Source organism: Megascapheus bottae, chromosome 17 (assembly GCF_031878675.1).
Source record: "Megascapheus bottae isolate mThoBot1 chromosome 17, mThoBot2.hap1, whole genome shotgun sequence".
In the NCBI taxonomy this organism is placed as follows: Eukaryota; Metazoa; Chordata; class Mammalia; order Rodentia; family Geomyidae; genus Megascapheus; species Megascapheus bottae.
The window spans coordinates 8,638,618-8,658,011 of NC_143525.1; the positions used below are offsets into that span (position 1 = coordinate 8,638,618).

At 44.0% G+C, this 19,394-nt stretch overlaps 1 protein-coding gene across 5 annotated transcripts in view; it reads left to right on the top strand.

Moving 5' to 3' along the window:
- Positions 1 to 545: 545 nt before the first annotated feature.
- The window catches only part of Arhgap44 (Rho GTPase activating protein 44), a 136,513-nt gene continuing 117,664 nt past the window's right edge, over positions 546 to 19,394 (top strand). For 4 of the 5 annotated variants that reach the window (XM_090349554.1, XM_090349560.1, XM_090349555.1 and 1 more), the window contains exon 1: positions 546 to 945. In XM_090349554.1, the coding sequence (XP_090205680.1) occupies positions 893 to 945 (53 nt within the window). In that variant the 5' untranslated portion in view covers positions 546 to 892. The remainder of the gene's footprint in view (positions 946 to 19,394) is intronic. The other variant, XM_090349559.1, reaches the window with a different exon arrangement.

The following is a 19,394-nucleotide window of genomic DNA, read 5'->3' on the forward strand; positions in this document are numbered from 1 at the left end:
GAATGGCTTGGAGCCATGATCCTCCCATCTCATTCTCCTGAGTAGCTAGGATTACAGTCGTGAGCTATGGGTACCTGGCTTTTAAGGATAACACTTCTGAGAAACTTGCTATAGCTGGTTCAGAATCTGCTCCCCTTCCCTGTGCATAATCCTGGTCCTCTCCAACAGTTAGGTGACCTTGTACAATTTCATGAGTCATGGAGATGTTACCCTAGTCCTTCCTCCTGACAACCCAGCCAATGACGCCCGAGGCTCACTGAAGATACAATAGGAGGCAGAGAGATGCTCCTCACTCTATTTGCTGTTGTATTCATGGTTTCACGGTTGTCTTAAAGCAGCATTACATATATATATTATCTTAACCTTCACGGCAAGGGGTAAAAAGTGATAGCGACGCTGCCCTTTTCCCATCCCTGCACTCCAGTGTCCTTGCAAACTTTGGACAGAGGAAAAGGTGTGTATAGGTGGAAAAAACTGCAAGTCCCGGCATGCGCCGCGCCTCGGCACAGGCGCAGTAGGACCTCCCGGCCAATCAGCCGGGCCAGCCAGCCTGCGGAGACTCCCGGGTCCGCGCGCCGGGGCTGGGGCGGAGGGGCTGCGGGGCTGCCGCCCGAGCTGACTCGGCGGCCACCGAGGGCGGCCCCGGGGCGTCGCTATGAGGGCGCCGCACGGCGCCTGAGCAGGATGCGGCGGGAGACGGCCGGGGAGGAGGAGAAGTAGGCGGTGGTGCCCTCGGGAGGGAGCCGCGCGCGGGCCAGACGGCTCCCGGAGGCTCCGCAGTGCCGCCGCCGCCCGGAGGCTCCTCCGCGCGGGAGCCATGTAACCCTGCGGCGGGCTCCGGGCTGCTCCGTCCTCCCCTAGCTCCCGGACGAGCGAAGTAGCGGGGACCACCATGAAGAAGCAGTTCAACCGCATGCGCCAGCTGGCCAACCAGACGGTGGGCAGGTAGGTCATCCGCCGGCTGCCCGCCCCGGGGGCCCGTGCGCGCCCGCGGGGCTCGGCTGCGTCCGCGGGGCGCGCAGGTGATGGAGCTCGCCGGCCTCCGGCCCGCGCGGCGCGCGCTCGCTCCCCCCACCCCACCCCGCCGTCCCCCCCGCCCCCGGGCGCGGCCCCCTGCGCCCCGCTCCCCTCCCCGGGTGGCGGCGAGCTCCCCTGGCGGGCGCGACCCCTCCTTCCCGAACTTCCAGACCGCGGAGCCTCCTGCGCTGCCGGGCCGGTCCGGAGCTCGGGTTGCCAAGCGCCCCGGTGTGACGCACCGTTCACCTGCCCCCCCATCCCTCCCCAGGCACCTCGTCCTCCCGGCCCTCCCCTCCCCTCCTCTCCTCGAGACTCCCCGCGGCCGCCCATCTTCCTGGAAACAGGTGTTTTCTTTTTGCCCGGGTTGTGCCAGAGCCGCCGACACCGAGTCGGTCTCCGGAGATCCCTTTCCCCGCCCCTGTGCCCGAGTTCCAGGCTGCCCGGGCGGTTTAAGCCCCGGCGGGGGATGGAGATGGGGGTGGAGGGGTGTGTGTGTGTGTGGTGGGGGTGTTGGGCCTGGTCGGCCTGCCCCTCCCGCCGTGTTGGTTTCCCAGGGACTATGACTGGATGAGATTTTGGATCGCTGTCCTGGCTGCCTTTTCTTCACGCGTTTTTTTATTTTTTTTTTGGGGGGGGTGGACAGGGGTGGTGGTGAGAGGATGGCGGGGAGGGGTGGGAGGAAAGGGAAGGGGCTGGTGGTGGTTTGGCGTTACGGTGGGGCTTGGTCCTGAGACTGATTTTAGTGGAAGGAGGGTGGGAGGGAGGGCTGTCCAAAGGGAGGTCCAGCTCCTTGAGGAGATGAGATAAGCTCAGCATGGCAGCCAGGTAGGGGAGGAAGAGCCAGGCCCTGGGAAGCGGCAAGGACCCCTGGCTGCTCTCCTCTTGGTGGAAACCGAGCTAGATCTGGGCCAGTGCCTCCAAGAGCGGCTCTGCGGGGTGTCAGCAGCAGCATCTCTTAAGGTTACATAAGGAAGATTCTGGTGGGTCCTTTCCAAAACTAGAGATGCTATGAGCACAGGATTGCTAACAAGAGGGCTTTTTTTTCCCCCTCCCTCCCTCCCTCCCTCCCTCCCTCCCCTCCCTCCCTCCCTCCCTCCCTCCCTCCCTCCCTCCCACCTCCCTCCCTCCCTCCCTCCTTCCTTCCTTCTTCCTTCCTTCCTTCCTTCCTTCCTTCCTTCCTTCCTTCCTGTCTCTCTGCTCTCTGTGTCTCTCTCTGTCTCTCCGTCTTGTCTCTCTGTGCCCAGGAAAGGGTTTCCCACCTCTGTGGTGTTAAAGGAATTTAGGGGGTGCAGTTCTAAAGCATTGGCAAAGCAAAGAACCCACCCAGCCTTGGGTGTGCCATTCAAGTGCCAGCTCCATGCAACATCGAGGGCTCTCCACTAGGGTTCATCGAAAAACCAAATACCTTTCTTGGGTGAGAAGTGGAGCTTTCCGTTGGCACTTGGTAGGATGGGGGTGGGGATTTCCCTAGGGAGTAGAGGACACCTCAACTCTCATGGGTCTAAACATACTGCCCTAGTTACAGTGGGCATTTAAGGGCAGGGGATGTGGTGGTTTCTTACCGTTCCAGCTACTCCAGATGGTTTCCAAGTTACAATGTCTAAAATTGACTTGGTTTTTTTTTTTTTTTTTTGCTTCCTAAACACATGTGCTTTAACATGAGGGGGGAATTATGAATAGCAGAGGCAGATTAGCCCAGATTTTTGGCATGGTGTTGTCATAAATATAGCCTCACGTGGACCATCTTTGGTATGTTGGGTCGCTAAGAAAATGTTCTGGTATTCCTTGTTTCATGAATCTTTTGGAAAAAACGGTTGATTTCTACAACATCCTGAAAGAGACTAGCTTCACACAAACACAGGTGGTCAGCAGAGATGATGGTCCCCAGTGCTGGTCATAAGATTGTTGCTTTCTGTCCATCTTGGGGTTTTCATATCAGTGCTAGAATCTAAATGGTTAGGAAGTGTTTATGTTGCTGCCCTGAATTACAACTCTAATGTGCTTTCTTTAGAACTTTTCTTTTTTTCACATGGTAGGATTTTTGAGTCATAGGCATAATGAAGAGAAAAAGGAGGAGAAATTGCGTTTTGGAAAAATTGATCTGACCAGAGTTGAAGCCCCATTACTGTGTGTGGGGGATGGAAGAGAGGTTTTCAAGAGGGAAGAAAAGAATAAGGAAATTTGGCCCTACGTATTGCAGCACATTCTTAAAGTATAAGTAGCTGGTCATTGTTTGTTTGGACCCTGGTAGATGTTACCATGTTTATGAACCCTGTTTCTGTCAGATGGCACTCTAGGTAAAATGAAGGCCAGCTTATATAGAGATATATAGATTTTTTAAAAGGTATTTGTGTTTGAACTCAGGGTCTCATGCTTGCTAAGCAGGCACTATACCACTTAGCCATACCTCTGTCTTTTTTGCTTTATTTTTTCTGAATGAGGTCTTCCATTTATGCCCTAGCTGGACTACTATTGTCCTCCTGTTTATACTGACAGTGTAGCTGGGATGATAGGCATGTATTTAATTGGTCTAGAAAGCTTTTTTTTTTTTTCCCTTTTGCCAATTATTGTGATTGCCTAATTGTGATGCCTAATTGTGACCTCTCTCTGCCGTCTTACTTGCTAGGATTATAGGCATGAGCCACTGTGGCCAGTGGATTTTTTTTTTCTTCCCTTTTTAGCTCATCCTGGGGCTTGAACTCTAGGCCTAGGCATCGTCCCAGAGCTTCTTTTGCTCAAGGCCAGCGCTCTACTATTCGAACCACTGCACCACTTCCAGCTTTTTCTGAGTAGTTTACTGGAAATAAGAGTCTCATAGACTTTCCTGTCTGAGCTGGCTCCTAACTATCGGATCTCAGATCTCAGCCTCCTAAGTAGCTGAGATTGTAGGCATGAGCCATTGGCACCCAGCAAGGATTTTTTTTTTCTTAAATGAAACCCAAAATGAACCTTTTAATGCAAATATTAGTTTGTTACTCTATTGTTTGAAAGATCCACTAGCATCCCATTCTACATAGCTTTAGTATTTTCAGTGTCTTTACAAGAATGTATCTGAAGTCTGAGGGCTGGGAGTTTGGCCTAATGATATAGTGCTTGCCTAGCACGCATGAAGCCCTAAGTGTGATTCCTCAGTACCACAGAAAAAGCCAGAAGTAGTGCTATGGCTCAAGTTGTGGAGTGCTAGCCTTGAAAAAGCTCCAGGACACTGCCCAGGCCCAGAGTTCAAGTCTCAGGACTGGCAAAAAAAAAAAAAAAAGAAGAAAAGTATCTGATTTGTCTCACCTATACTTATTTTTCTGTCTCATCTTGGAGGTCTAGCCACATGGCTTTCCTACCCCCAAATACAACAAATTCATTTCCATCTCAGGGGTTTTGTTTTTACTGTTTTTCTGTTTGCCCAGCTGGTCTGAGAATGGCTCTTCCCCATCACACTGGTCAAAGGCTTTCAAGAAGCCCTTTCTTCCCATTCACTCTCCATATCATCACTTTTGCCGGGCACTCACCACTGTATTTTCTTGCCGGTCTGCTCCAATAGAATATATTGATTGCCCTTGCATGCCAAGGACATAGAGTGCAGTGCCTTGTAGACAGCTGATGCTCAATCAATATTTATTGCCAAGATGAAAACAGATCAGTCTTGACCCATGAGGGTCAACATTTTCTTTATCCTATTGAGAACATTGTGGGTCATGATCCTATGGGTTGGAATTGGCACATAGGATTGGGAGTATGGACTAAGGGTATGGGATCATGAAGTAGTTCTTAAGGATTATTTGGCAAGCCACTTGATTCATACCCTTGTGTGTGTTGGCAGTGGTGGCTGGCTCTCTGAGAAGACTGGCAGGTAGGCTCGAGAGTTTCCCCTTTTTTCATGTATTCTCATCGCTCACCTCTGTAAGTGCCAGGGTCTGGGACTTATTCTGATTTTAAAATGGGTTGGAATTGGGTCATTCCACCTAAGCAATATAAGGATTGCCCTACATTAAAACATACTTTGCTGAGTTACTAGTGCTTGTTTTTCTTGCAGTGCTTCTATCCAAGGACTAGGGGGGAACCTCAGCTGCTGTAAAAAGAGTAATGGGGGAATCATTGCATTTAACTGGGAAAATACCGCTTTTCCAGTTTTTGCACAGTAGTCCCCCCTGCTTTAGTCTTTTCCTCCATCTCTCTACTTCAGTCCCCCCTTTGGACTGCACTCCTGGCTACCATGTACCCAGTGGGCCTTGAGCTTTTACTTCTGCACATTTGCTTATCTCCAAACCAGGAATGATACAGACCTGCTCTATGGAGATGATTTCATTGTGAGTATAATAACCAGATTGCCTTTGACAAGTGTCTAGTGTGGTGCTCGGCACCAGAACACACTTAACAAATGCTAGTTGCAACCATCTTTGGGCAAATGTTCTGACTACCATCAAAATATGTGCACTGTTGAGGCTGGGAGTTTGGCCTAGTGGTAGAGTGCTTGCCTAGCATGCACGAAAACCTGGGGTTCAATTCCTTGGTACCACATACATAGAAAAAAGCCAGAAGTGGTGCTGAGGCTCAAGTGGTAGAGCTCTAGCCTTGAGAAAGTCCAAGGACAGTGCTCAGGTGCTGAACTCAAGCCCAGGACTAGCAAAAAAAAAAAGTGCACTGTGGCATACTTTGCATCGATTGGGTGCCTGCTGTGTGCCAGGCACTGCTCTAGTTCAGAGGATATTGCGATAAGAACAAGCTAAATCCCTGCCCTCTTGGAACCTACATTCCAAAAGTGTGCTGTGGTTCTGACGGTTCACTTGTGTTGTAAGATTTTATTCCTTTTCATTTCTCTTCCCTATCAGACGAAGCTCTCTGGAGACAGGGACAACTACTCTCATGCTTGGCATTTAGTACTTGGCAGCTGTGTGGCTAGCGAAAGATCCCATGTGTTTAAAACAAGGGCATCATAGAAAGCTATTCATTGGTGGAGAAATCTTCCCAGGCTGTGCTTCTTTAATGTGGTACCTGGAATTCATGTTCCCAGGAGTGAGGAACAGCTGTATTGCCAGGTTTTGGAAGAACAGAGCCAAGAGCAAGAGCAAGATTTAAGGGAGGGTTTAGTAAACAACAACAACAACAAAAACCGACACTTTTTTTTTTTTGGTGGTGGTGTTTACCTTCAACATAGTTTAGTGGCTGCTGAGGTTAGACCCATCCTGACAAAGTAGTGTATTTCTTGGAATGTAACATTTGATTGTTGTTGAGTGAAACAATGTTCTGAAATGAAACCTTTCTCCCCAAGGGACCTACTAAGTCAAAGAGAATATAGAAGTAAAATTGGCACCTGGTACTAAGTGAGGAGGATTGGTTTTTTAGGCTACATATTAGAGGCGTATGTCAGAGTGCTGTGATGAGATTGAAGGAAGTTGAGTACAAGGAGATGTTCACCAAATGGTTGATAAAGTACCTTATTATTTTGGGGGGTGAGGATACTGAAGTTGATCTCAGGGCTTTATACTTGCTAGGTCTGTAACTTGAACCAACTGCCAAGTCCCAGTGTTGGTTTTGTTTTATTTATTTTACTTTGTCTTTTACATTAGCTCTCACACTTTTGTCTGGGCTAGTCTTAGACCATGTTTCTCAGAACCCATGCCTCCTGGTGAAGCTGGGATCATTTTTGCATACCACTTTGCCCAGCTTGCATTCTGAGACAGGGTATTGCTAGCTTTTCTTTTTTTCTTCTTTTGGCCTAGGCTGGCCTTGCACGGTGGAAGCTTCTATCTCTGTCACTTAAGTAGCTTGGATCACTGTCATTTTCCTCTTCTATTTATCCATTCGCTCCTCCAAAAACAGCCCCCTACATTTAAAAGATCTCTTGTAAACAGATAATACCAATAGCCAGTGATATCCAGTGATGGCTCTGAGTGAGTCTATGCTCTTGTGTGTCTATGCTCTTATGGGTAAAGTTCAGGTGGAGAAGGTATGTGGGAGGGATCAAGGATGGTCACGTGGCACAGGATTGTGTGTATTTAGGGACTTCGAGTTGGGGGTGAAGATTAAGTTAGTTTTGTGTTCAGAGCCTTGTCTTTCATTCCTAGATTACTTAGTGTACATAGTGGGCAAGACATTGTTTGATGGGCAAGACAGTGCTTGGCTGGCTTGGGCTCTGGTGCCCAGTCTTGCCAAGCATCTGTGTTGCATGTAGCACCACTGATGCAGCTGCATTGATCTGGGAACTGTCCACCAGTCCAGAACTGGGCACAAAGCCGCAGGAGCTCCTGCAGGAGATCTGGTACTGCAGGCATTTCTGCTCAGGCCAGAGGCACAGAGGATTTTTTCCTTGAAGGAAGAAGCTGTTGAGCTGCTCCCCTACCCCTTTAACAAGCCTGCTAAGAGCCATGACCCAATCAATAGGACATTAGGGAAAAGTCAAAACCAAGTCCAGATTAGTCATCCGACTCTCTTCCCTCCCTGATATTTTTCCCTGACTGCGATTGGAGCATGCCAGATGAACGCAGGCCTCACTGCAGACTTCATGGTAGTCCAGCAGGGCTGCTCAGAGGCAAACATCTCTCCCATCCTCATAAAGTTCTTCAGCAGAGTTGTGGAAACACAAGCCTTACTTCCTGCTGAGGTGGGTATAGGTGAGAAATAACAGAATGTAGTAGCCCAGTGATAACCAGGCTGGCAGGCCTGAACTGCAGAGAATATTCTTTGCTCTTGCATCTAAGTTCCTTCCTGTGCAGATCTGCTGGATCCTCTTCACTGGACTGGGCTGCTGTCATCAGCTGCCTGGATTGCTCACAGAATTTTCTCACCCAGACCTGCAAGTCACTGAAGAAACTGCTCTCATATGTTCCCACTAACCACCCTTCCTCCTATTCCTCTCCACCAAAGGGATTCATTAATTCCTGATATCTTTAATGATGGCTGTAATGAGCCATTTTCTCTCTCTCCCTTTCTCCCTCTCTCTCCCTCTCTCCTTCCCCCCCCCCGCGCTCGCTCTCGCTCTCTCTCTCTCTCTCTCTCTCTCTCTCTCTCTCTCTCTCTCTCTCTTTCTCTCTCCCTCCCTCCCTCTCTCTCTCTCTCTCTCTCTCTCTCTCTCTCTCTCTCTCTCTGTCTCTCTCTCTCTCTCTCTCTCTCTCTCAAACACACACACACACACACACACACACACAAAGTTATTAGCCATGCGAATGCAATGGTAATTTGTGGTTGGTTTTAGAGGAGATTTGTAAGCATTCACTTTCTTAGTAATCAAGAAAAGATTATTTCTAATGCTAGTTTGATAAGGACAGCAAATAATAAAATAGAGCTTCAGCTCTGTGCTGAGGTGCTTAGAGACAGGAGGATAAGAGGAGAAAGGGGAGCATTGGGGCTTCCCCTGGGCACAAGGATCTAGAATCCCACTGACGTAGGGAGCTGTTTGGGCTGTCCAGCAATTTCAAATGTTCCTTTCTGTCCAGGAAGCCAGATGTTTTTGCTTTCGTTTTTCCAACTCTGGACTGTATTTTTAGAATAAATGTTTATTTTCCCACAGAATTCTGTTTACTATTTTTAACATACTTTTTTGGGGCTACATAAGGAGTAATTGTTGTAGGAAAAAGCATAAATTTATAGATGGGCAAAAGCAAGAGAGGAAATCACCAGTAACCTTCCTCCTGAGTGCCATAGTTTGTATGTGGCCAGACAGTAGATGCATTCTTCTGAGTTTATGGATGTGCAGTCATACGTTCTTGAAGAACCAGGGTACTGCTAAGGTGATTTATCGACTGTGTGACAATTGTAGGACCATTTGAGATGGCTGTCATGTCACTTGCTTGTAATTATCTTGAGGGACCACCATTGTATGTGCAGAATGTACAGTGGTGAACTAATATTATGGAGCACATGACTGTATACTTCATATTATGCCTTGAATATGACCCCAGGTCAGCAACTGTGTATCTACAGAATAATTTTTCTAGACTGTATAATACAGTAGGCCCTTGGTCTCCATGACCCCATGCTTCACAAGAGAATACCGCTGAGGAAAACCACACATGCACAGCCTAAGCACTTCATTCATTTTGCCCACAGCACCCTATTTTCGCTAAAGATTTGCCACTGTTCATTATATCTGAAGTTTCCACTTTATCACATCGACTAAACATATTCATTTTTGCCTTGGCTTTTTTGGGGGGAGGGCCACCATTTTTGTGATAGGGCTGGGCACAGGTGGTTCATATATGTAACTAGCCATTCAGGAGGATGAGACCTGTTGGGAAGAAAAAAGCTAAGTGATTCCCCCTCTCCAAGTATCCCTCAAAATGCCAAGCTGGAGGTGTGGCCCAGATGTGTGGTAGAGTACCCGCTGTGAGCAAGAAAGCTGAACGAGAGTGGGAGATGTTGAGTTCAAGCCTTGGTATCAGAGTACACACATCTGTGTCATGCATACACACACACACGCGCACGCGCGCACACATGTACACACACACGCACACACTTACTTTGAAACCTCTTTGGATTTAAAAAAATTATGTGACTTTTTGCCTATGCCTGACCAAAGCTGTTTTTGTCCTGTAGGATTTATTTTTACTTTTAGATAATTTGTCCTTGTTATTATAGCTTTGATGATTCAAATCATATGTTTTTGTTTCTTTCTCTTTAGCTCTAAAATAATAGAATTTTTTAAAATTTTTATATGTGTATGTATGTGCCTCTACTGGGGCTTCAGTTCAGAGCCTCACGATCTTGCTTAGGTTTTACACTTGTGGCTGGTGCTCTTGTTACTTGAGTCACAGCTCCATTTCTGGATTTTTACTGGTTAATTGGAGATAAGACTCTTCTAGACTTTGATGCCCAGGCTGGCTCCAAGCCTCAGTTTTCACCTCTCAGTCTCTTGAATAGCTAGTATGAACCAAGTGTGTGCTCCCATATATTTTTATTGTAATTACTAGAAGGGTTACATTATATTCGCCAGATAGATGGTGCATTACTTCACAAACATTGATACCCTTTCTCGTGTCTTGGTCCCCATTCCCTTCCCCCCACCCCAGCCCCTCATCTTGTTTTCCTCCCTTCCCTATCTGACTTCAAATAACAAAATACGCATATATACAATATATCAGATGACCAGGTGAAATACTGTAACAATAGGAGATAATCAAGGGACAGCAAAAGAGATGAGAGATAACATAGTACATTAAGAACAACAATCACTCATATGGCATTTGTTTCTATATCCTGGAGGTCCTTTCGTTTAGCGTCATTCTATATGGCCTTATGTATCTAGGTTTTGCTCTGTTGTAAATCTCTGCAAGGAGAGCCCAAGGTTTCTACTATTTATAACAAATGAGGGAAACCATTAAGCCTATGTTCCTTTGAGTCTGGCTTACTTCACTTAATAGGATTTTTTCCAAGGCTTGCCATTGCCTTACAAATGGGGCAATGTCATTATTTCTGACTGCAGCATAGAATTCCACTGTGTATAAATACCACATCTTGTTGATCCACTCATCAACTGAAGGGTATCTGGGTTGGTTCCATGTCTTTGCTATGGTAAATAGTGCTGCAATGAACATCATTGTGCTAGTGGATTTAGTGTGTCCTTATTTCTTCATGATTGGGTAAATGCCAAGTAGTGGAATTGCTGGGTCATAGGGGAGCTCTATGTTTAGTCTTTTGAGGAACTGCCATACTGCTTTCCATAGTGGTTGAACGAGTTTGCACTCCCACCAACAGTGTAGTAGTGATCCCTCCTGGCCACATCCCCTCCAGTATCTGTTGTTATTAGATTTCTTGATCCTGGCCATTCTAACTGGAGGGAGGTGGAATCTTAGCGTTGTTTTTATTTGCATTTCTTATCCTCCCCCCTTTTTTTTGCCAGTCCTGGCAATGAGCTCAGGGCCTGATCACTGTCCTTGGACTTTCTCAAGGCTAGAGCTCTACCACTTGAGCCTCAGCACCACTTCTGGCTTTTTTTCTATGTACATGGGACCAAGGAATTGAACCCCGGTCTTCATGCATGCTAGGCAAGCACTCTACCACTAGACCAAACTCCCGGCCCCTGCGTTTCTTTTATGGCCAGAGATGTTGAGCATTTCTTCATGTGTCTATAGGGCATTCTTATTTCTTCTTCAGAGAAGACTCTCTATAAGTCTTTGGCCTATCTTTTAATGTAATTTTAAAATATTGTTTTCTTAGCATTTCCTCATGGACTACATTTCAGTATTTAAAACAATGAATCTATGGGATTTTTCTAGTGGACAGTCATCTTTTATGAATGATATACATTGTGTATATAGTCTAATTGCATTGTTTAGGACTTGTAGAAAAGAAGTAAACTCATGTGGCAGTATGGGGCCTTTACATGTTTTTTTGGTGGGTCATGGGTCTTGAACTCTGGGCCTGGGCACTGTCCCTGAGCTTTTCAGCTCAAGTCTACTGCCTTATCCCAGGGCCTGGGCATTGTTCCTGAGCCCCTTAGCTCAAGGATACCACCCAATCCCTTGAGCCACAGCCCCAATTCTCATTTTCTAGTGAATAATTGGAGATAAGAGTCTCAGTTCCTCAGTGCCTGGGCTAGCTTTGAACCTCGATCCTCAAATCTCAGCCTCCTGAATAACTAGGATTACAGGCATGAGCCATCATGCCTGGAACATTTACATCTTTTTGACTTCAGTAAAAAAAATGATATTAGATCACATATAATTTTATATGTTGCACATTACATAATTTTATTTTACTTTAAAGTTTTTTCTTTGAGTTAAATTTTATTGTGTCCTTAACTGATAAACACGGTGTTCTTACTTTTAGTTTATGAATAGTTACTCCATGATTTATTCCATGAATATTTACTGAGCCCTTATTACATTCCAGACATTATTCTCTGTACTGGGATACATCAATGATAGAATCCCACTCATGAGTCCTAATATGTTTTGGATGCTTAAACCATGATAGTGTTTCTGAAATTGAACTCTCCTTGCATTCTCACAGTCAATCCCAACTGTAATTTGTCAATGTTTTGTGTGCTTTTTCGCCGCCTCCTATAACAGCTAGATTTAATTGATTGCTTAATGTTGGATTTTGGCATTTGATGTTTATAACTGAGGACATTTGCATTTTTTTCTTTTTGTAAAAATGAATTGTTTGGCTATAGGCTCTAGTTTCTGATGTCTCTCATCCTAACTTCTCAGGAGGCTGAGATCCAGAGAATTTCAGTATAAGAAAGAAGTAGGGTTGGAGGTATAGATTAAGTAAATGGTAGAGTGCCAATTGAACGAGTACACATGAGACTCTGAGTTCAAATCCCAGTTCTGTCAGCAGGAAAATGAATAGCTCAGTTTTCTTCTTTTGCTATAGAATGAAGAGGGTGAAGGGGCTTGCTCAGTTCTTAAAGTTTGGGATTAACTTTCCAAGGACACTATTTATGATGGCCTTTGATAGTTTTCCTTTCTGCAGTGGTCATTGGACTATTCATGTTTTCCATCTTTTCTTGAGTCACTCTGAATAGTATATTTTACAGTAAAGCATCAATTTTACTAGGATTTTGAGGCTTTAAAAAGTTTAACAACTTTTTTTCAATGTGTACTTATATGTCTAGTGCCATTCCTAACTTCCATTTCTCTTTCTTTTTTCCTTTGATTAGCTTTGTCCAGCCCCAAATAAGTGCTTAAACTTTTTAATCAAATCTCATTTGGATTTCTTATTTTTTTCTTGCTCTGTTTGTTTGTTTTGCCAGTTCTGGAACTTGAACTGAAAGCCTGGGCACTGTCCCTGAACCTCCATGTCATTGTTAATAGTAAATCTTGTTTTTAATCTTCAGATCCCCCTCTAATCTCCTTGGGTTCATTTTTAAGCTCTTCTGAGTCTTCATTCCTCTATGTTATGAGCAGGGGTCGGATGGCCTTTGCTGTGGTTAGCTCATCAGCTCTGAAATTCAGCCGCTTACTGTGGCAGTGTTTATTTTGGGCTCACACAAAATATACTGGGAGCCTCTGGGACTTGGGCAGCTACCTCTCTTCTCTGTGTGACTTGGGAATCAAGTCTGAGTCCATCTTCCCCGCCTTCTTCCTTCTCCTCCCGTACTGCTAAAGGCCAAGAGAGAATATAGAAATGGCATTCTGGATTGCAAATGCCTCAGCTTGAAATTTACAAAGGTCATCATGTCTGTTCAAGTCTCACTGGCTGGAACTACTCAGCAAGCACCCCTGGATATGTGACTGGAGATATGGAGCACAATCACACTGCATTCTCTCCCTCCTCTCCTCCTCTCCCGGGTCCCAGAGCTTGTTTGTTTCTCTTGAACATGCCAGGTCCTGTGTCAGCCTTCTTCTGCAGTATCCTGCTATGAGGAGCCCATCTGTCCTCATAGAAGGCTGTTGGGAGTCTCATTGCTCTCCACGGGAATAGGCTAGAGCTATCAGAAGGGAGCGGTATTAGAGAAACAAACTTGCTATTATATTCACTGCCTCAGATATCAAAATCTGTTACTTAGCTACTTAGGAGGCTGAGATCTGAGGACCCTAGCTTGAAGCCATTGTGGGCAGGCAAGTCCATGTCTGGACTCTACCTCCAAATAACTATCTCTTCCTGGCCCTTCAAAACTGTAAGCAGAAAAAGTACCCAGCCTCGAGTGACAGAGCCCCTGAAGGATAGCACCCATGCCCTGAGTTAAAACCTCATCACACACACACACACACACACACACACACACACACACACACACACACACACACAATTTATGTTTAATACATGTATATTTAAAGATTCTTCCTACAATGAAAGTATCATGAATAAAGCAGAGATTAATGAAGAGAACAGAATTTCTCCATACTGCCATACTAACATGACTGGCTTTATGGGATTATACCTGGGGTTAAATAAGATAATAAATATTATAGCCTCAGCCAAACTCTTGGTTATAATAAGCACTGAATAAATTATAGTTATTACCATTAGTTATTACTATTATTTGCTGTGATAAAAGCCCCTTTGACACATTTATTTTGACCTTCCTTGCTTTCCTGCATGCTTGAACATTGCAACTTAAAACATGTCCATTTGTCTTTTCTTTTTCAAGTCAAGCCCAATTTTCTGTGGTTAGCCAGGCACAAGATGGGAGGTGTCACACTAATGGCTGTGTACTCTCAATACTCATGTAACTTACTTGGTATTGTGTGAGTCTGCGTGGTCAACGCTAAGCTGCTATAACAACCAGATCTCAGGAACAGTCTTTCTGAGCCACAGGTTGCCATGGGCTCATTCCAAGCAGAAAATAGGTGAGGATTACTGTTGGTATTTAGCATGGAAGGGTTTCTTGCTGCTCTGACATTTCATTGACCTGAGCAAATCAAGTGGCAGTGCCCTGCTCCAAATGGAGCCGGGAAAGACAATCATGGAAGCAGAGCTACCAGTGTTACCTGTTGCAGAAACTGCCTAAGATATCTTACAGGCATATTCTACGGTACTCATCGGGAGTATTTGGAGTTTGGATGCTGTTCTGGGCCTCATTTTACAGATCGGGATGGGAGACTTTCTTAGTTGCAGCAAATTTGAATTCTTTCATCAGAAGATCAAGTTTGGGCAAATGCTTCCTTCCTGGCTATGCTCTCCCAGTTTAATTTTCTGTGCCCCCTTCAGCTTAGGTGGTTTAAGAAATGCTAATTAACTGCTCCTGAATTTTAAAAATAAAAATGTCATATTCATTTAAGATAATGGAGTTGCTTGTATGGAGTCCTAACCACAACGAACATAAAATGAAATTTCTGTCAATAAAATATTCTTTCCTCTGTTTCCATATTGCATTTTCAGCAGAAAGGGTAAGAACATGCTCTTGGAAGGTTTTATTTCTTTCTTCCCTCTGCATCGAAGGAAGGCAGTTTCAGAGTCTTTCTGCGAAAAGCCCTACCTACTTCTGCATAATTCTGAGTCAAACAGTGTCCTGGGAAAGGAAGGAGACAAGTGCTAGGAGCTTCTATTTCTAAGAATCTTGTGCATAACATGGCCTTTGCAGACAAGCTATATCCACATACACTGTGTTTCCTTCAGTGCTACTTATTAAGTGTGCTGGGTCCCCTCAGTTGTATTAGTAGCAGATTCTGGCTTGTCCCCTCTTCCTCCTCTGGCTGCCGTCATACCACTGATATTAATTAGTGACTCTTCAGTAGGGGAAGAAAATGGAAAAGAAAATCTTAGTGCCTTTATTATGAAGGAAATGAGAAAGTGAAATCTGCTGTGTTTATGGAGTTGTGACTGTTTCAGTGTTTTCTTAAAACAATAAAAAAACATTGTAAGGATATTGGAAAATGTAGAAGATAATGAAACAGGATACACAAGTATGTACAGAGTTGAGATTGTATTGTATTTTTTTAAAAACTGTAGAAAAGACTAAAAGGGTGTGAAGTAGTATCCCTACTATCTGGGGAATATAACTGTAACCCCTCTATTATTTATAATTTAAAAATATACGAAAAAGAAAAGATTGGAAGGAAATCAGGAAAGACTGGAAGGTTAAGCTTGGGGCATTTATCTCTGGGTGAGACTGGGTAATTTCAATTCTGTTTCTTATACTTTTAACTTTATTCTTTAAAATAAATATTTTATTTTTTTAAAGGGAGGAAGAGCTGCCAGGACACAAAGCAGCCATCAATTTCTTATGATAATATTCTGTCTCTTTAGGTCTAAATATAAATATGTTCAACATTCTCTAGAACTTCGGTTTCCAACATGGGAAAGCGTAATCTTCAAAGGGAAGAAAATGACAACCTAAATAGCCTTTTAGATAATGACTGCTAATATTTCTTTTTTTGTGGATAAGATTTTTATTTCATCCTTTTTGTCTTGTTAAATTGCACATAATTGTACATATTTATGGGAGAGCAGGAGAGTAATTGAACTATATGTACACAACATGTTATGATCCAATCAGGATAATTATCATTTTCATTTCAAATGCTTATTCTTCTTTGTCTTTTTTTTGTAACAGTTTTTTTTTTTTTTTTTTTTTTGCCAATCCTGGGCTTGAGCTCAGGGCCTGATCACTGTCCTTGGACTTTCTCAAGGCTAGAGCTCTATTACTTGAGCCTCAGCACCATTTCTGGCTTTTTTCTATGTATGTGGTACCAAGGAATCGAACCCAGGTCTTTGTGCATGCTAGGTAAGCACGCCACCACTAGGCCAAACTCCCTGCCCCTCTTCTTTGTCTTTTTGGCAGTCCTGTGGGTGAAACTCAGGGTCTCTTGCTTGCAAGTGCTTTCCCCTCTTCAGTCATTGCCCTCTTGCTTTCGGTTCATTTTTCAGATTGGGTCTTAATGCGGTTTTTCTGGGCCTTCCTTGGACTGTGATCCTCCTCCCTCTTCTATTTCCAGAGTAGCTGGGATGACCTGTGGCTATCCACCAAGTCCCGCCTATGGCTTTTTTTGTTGTTTTAATTGACACATCGGAATTGTACATGTTGATAGTGTTTTGATATGCACATCAACCTGTGTCATTTCTTTGCAGTGAAACCTTGTTCTAGCTCTTTCAAAATGTAGAATACATCCTCATTATCTGAGGTCACTCTGTGCAGGGGCAGTGCAAGTTCAAAGTAGTCATGTAGAGCTTACCTAGTGTGAACTCTTAATGCCCACTGCTTATAACAGGGAGTCTGCAGGACCCGCAGCTCCTCTGGCCAGCCAGGCTTCTCTGATTGCAGCAGCAGACACTGCGTTTAAGTAATTAAGCTAACAAGGAGTTTAGGGGAAGGTGTATATTTAGGGGAGAAGGTACTCTAGAATGGAAAGGGCTAGGAATGTCTCTGCATTGCCTTTTGGCAGGAGACAAAATAGCCTGATACTTTGTTAACATTAATTATACAGAGGGACTTCATAGATAGATAGATAGATATTTAAATTTTATTGCAAAGATGATGTATAGAAGCTTGAACTCAGAGCTTTGTACTGTTTGACTTTGTTGTTCATGGCTAGTGCTTTACTATTTGAGCCATGCCTCCAGTTTAGTATTTTGCTGGTTAATTGGATAGAGTTTTCAGACTTTTCTGTCCAGGGTCTTTGGAAGCTTGTTTGTTTGCTGCTCAGTGTCCTGGGTAGTAAGTATTAGAACTGTGAGCTACTGGTTCCTGGCTAACCTTACTTGTGTTCTCGACTTGGAACAGTTAGTGATTTTTCTGCAGTGCAGACAAAACCATATGTTTTTGAATACATGAACTAAAAAAATGTCATTTTTCCTCTTTATTATCTTTGGTTCTGTGTGGGGGAGGAAGAATCCTAGGACTGCAGGAAACGCTGCATACCATAAATTTATCTTACAAATCAGTGGTCTGCATTTGTATTTGGATATCAAGGTCTACAATTAAGAGAACTGTTTGTTACTTACCGCTCTGGAAATGCTTTTAGAGTCTTCAGAATGTCTTACACAAGAAAGAAAAAAATACTGTGTTGTTTTTTTTTAAAATCTATGTTTTAATGGATACATAAAAAATGCCCATATGGGCTGGGAGTTTGGCCTAGTGGTATAGTGCTTGCCTAGCATGCATGAAGACCCGGATTTGATTCCTTGGTACCACATACGTAGAAAAAAAGCTGAAAGTAGAGCTTTAGCCTTGAGAAAAGTCCAAGGACAGTGCTCAAGCCCTGAATTCAAGACCCACGACTGGCAAAAAAAAAAAAAAAGCCCATATGAGGGGAGTGCATTTTGTTGATCTGTATATACATTGTGTCAAATAGCAAGGGGTAGGAAATAGAGCAGTGGGAGAGCACTAGCCTCGAGCAGCAAAACATTCCTATTTAGAGCCCAGGCCCTGAGTTCAAGCCCTAGGACCAGCACAGATAACAGCAAGGAAACGATTTTATAGGACCACGTGTCCAACAGTAGGCAGAGTTCAGGTGTCTTGTGATGTGGAGCACCTGCTGTCTTTCACTCCATTTTGGTTCCGCCCTCATTTCTTGTGATCAAAATATAGCTGCTTGCAGTAGTGTATGGCTAAGGTGATTTGCTTCTGGTTTCACACACTGAAGAGGAGACCAGGGAGAGAAAAGCATTTGAATGGCCCTGACCATGAAGTAGAGCGCTTTCCTTTGATCTAAGCTGATTTATTGCTTATATTAGCCCATTGACACATGCCAAGAAATGAAGCTCTAGCTTTTTTAGGGAGCATAGGATCTTTAAGACTGGCTTAGACCCACCAGGAGGCCTTAGAGTGTTGAGAGTCTGCTGTTCAGGAAATCATGGAAGAGGAATGTTTAGTTGAAAGAATCAGTTTGTCTCTTAACTTTTTTATATTTCTCTATGTTTTTGTTTTTGTTTTTGTTTGGCCAGTCCTGGGGCTTGAATTCAGGGCCTGAGCACTAAACTTTTGCTTTCTCAAGGCTAGAGCTCTACCACTTGAGCCACAGCACCACTTCCAGCTTTTTCTATGACTGTGGTACTAAGGAATCAAACCTAGGTCTTTGTGCATGCTAGGCAAGCACTCTACCACTGGGCCAAACTCCTGGCCCTTCTGTATATTTTTTTAAATTGTCTTTTAAGTAATTGTACAAAGGGGTTTTGTTCAACATTGTCGGTTTATGAGAATAATGCATTTTGATCCATGTTACCCTTCCATCATTCTCCCTCATCTTGTCGGTCCTCTACCCAAGTCCTCTAATTTTACCTTGTTCTTTTTCCATATATTTACATTGAATATTGGGACTGTAGATAATCAGCGTTTCTTCAGATTGGAGGAAGAGAACCTTCTGGTTCATGGAGGACACCATCCTCTGTAGCTTTAAGCCAGCATTCTGATCATGGTGACTATAGGTATATATATATATATATATATATATATATATATATATATATATTATTAAGGTTTGGTCGAGAGGGGTTATCATTATATAAGTCAAGTAATGAGTACATCTCTTTATATGGACCATGTTACCTCTTGCTTTAATTTCCCCCAGTTTCCCCTTCCTATCCCTGCCTATAAGTTACATTTTACATATAGTGTGTAATGGATAGCATGATTACATTTATTCACCTTCCCTCCCTTCCCTTTCTGGGGCTCCCCTTTACCATCCTCCCCCAGATAGGGGAAGGGGAAAAACTTCAGAGCAGAAAGATACCTCATCACCCTCACCATCATTAACAAAAACACAGTAACAAAAAAAAAAAACAAACATTTCGGTTTCCTGCAGTTCAATTAGTAATATTTTAAATGTTCAGAGAAGTTATGCTTTTGTGTTCCTCTCCTTAAAGGTAGTCTGACTGTTGGTGTGTGAATGCCTAGAGGCCAGTATAAGTTATCATGTCCACTCACAATTTAGATCTACCTTCCACATATGAGAGGAAATAGGTGCAGTTTGTTGCTCTGAGCTTAGCTTATCTCATCTCTGGAATTTTGCCAGTACAAGGGAACTGTACTCATCCATTAGAAAGAAGGAGGTCATGTCATT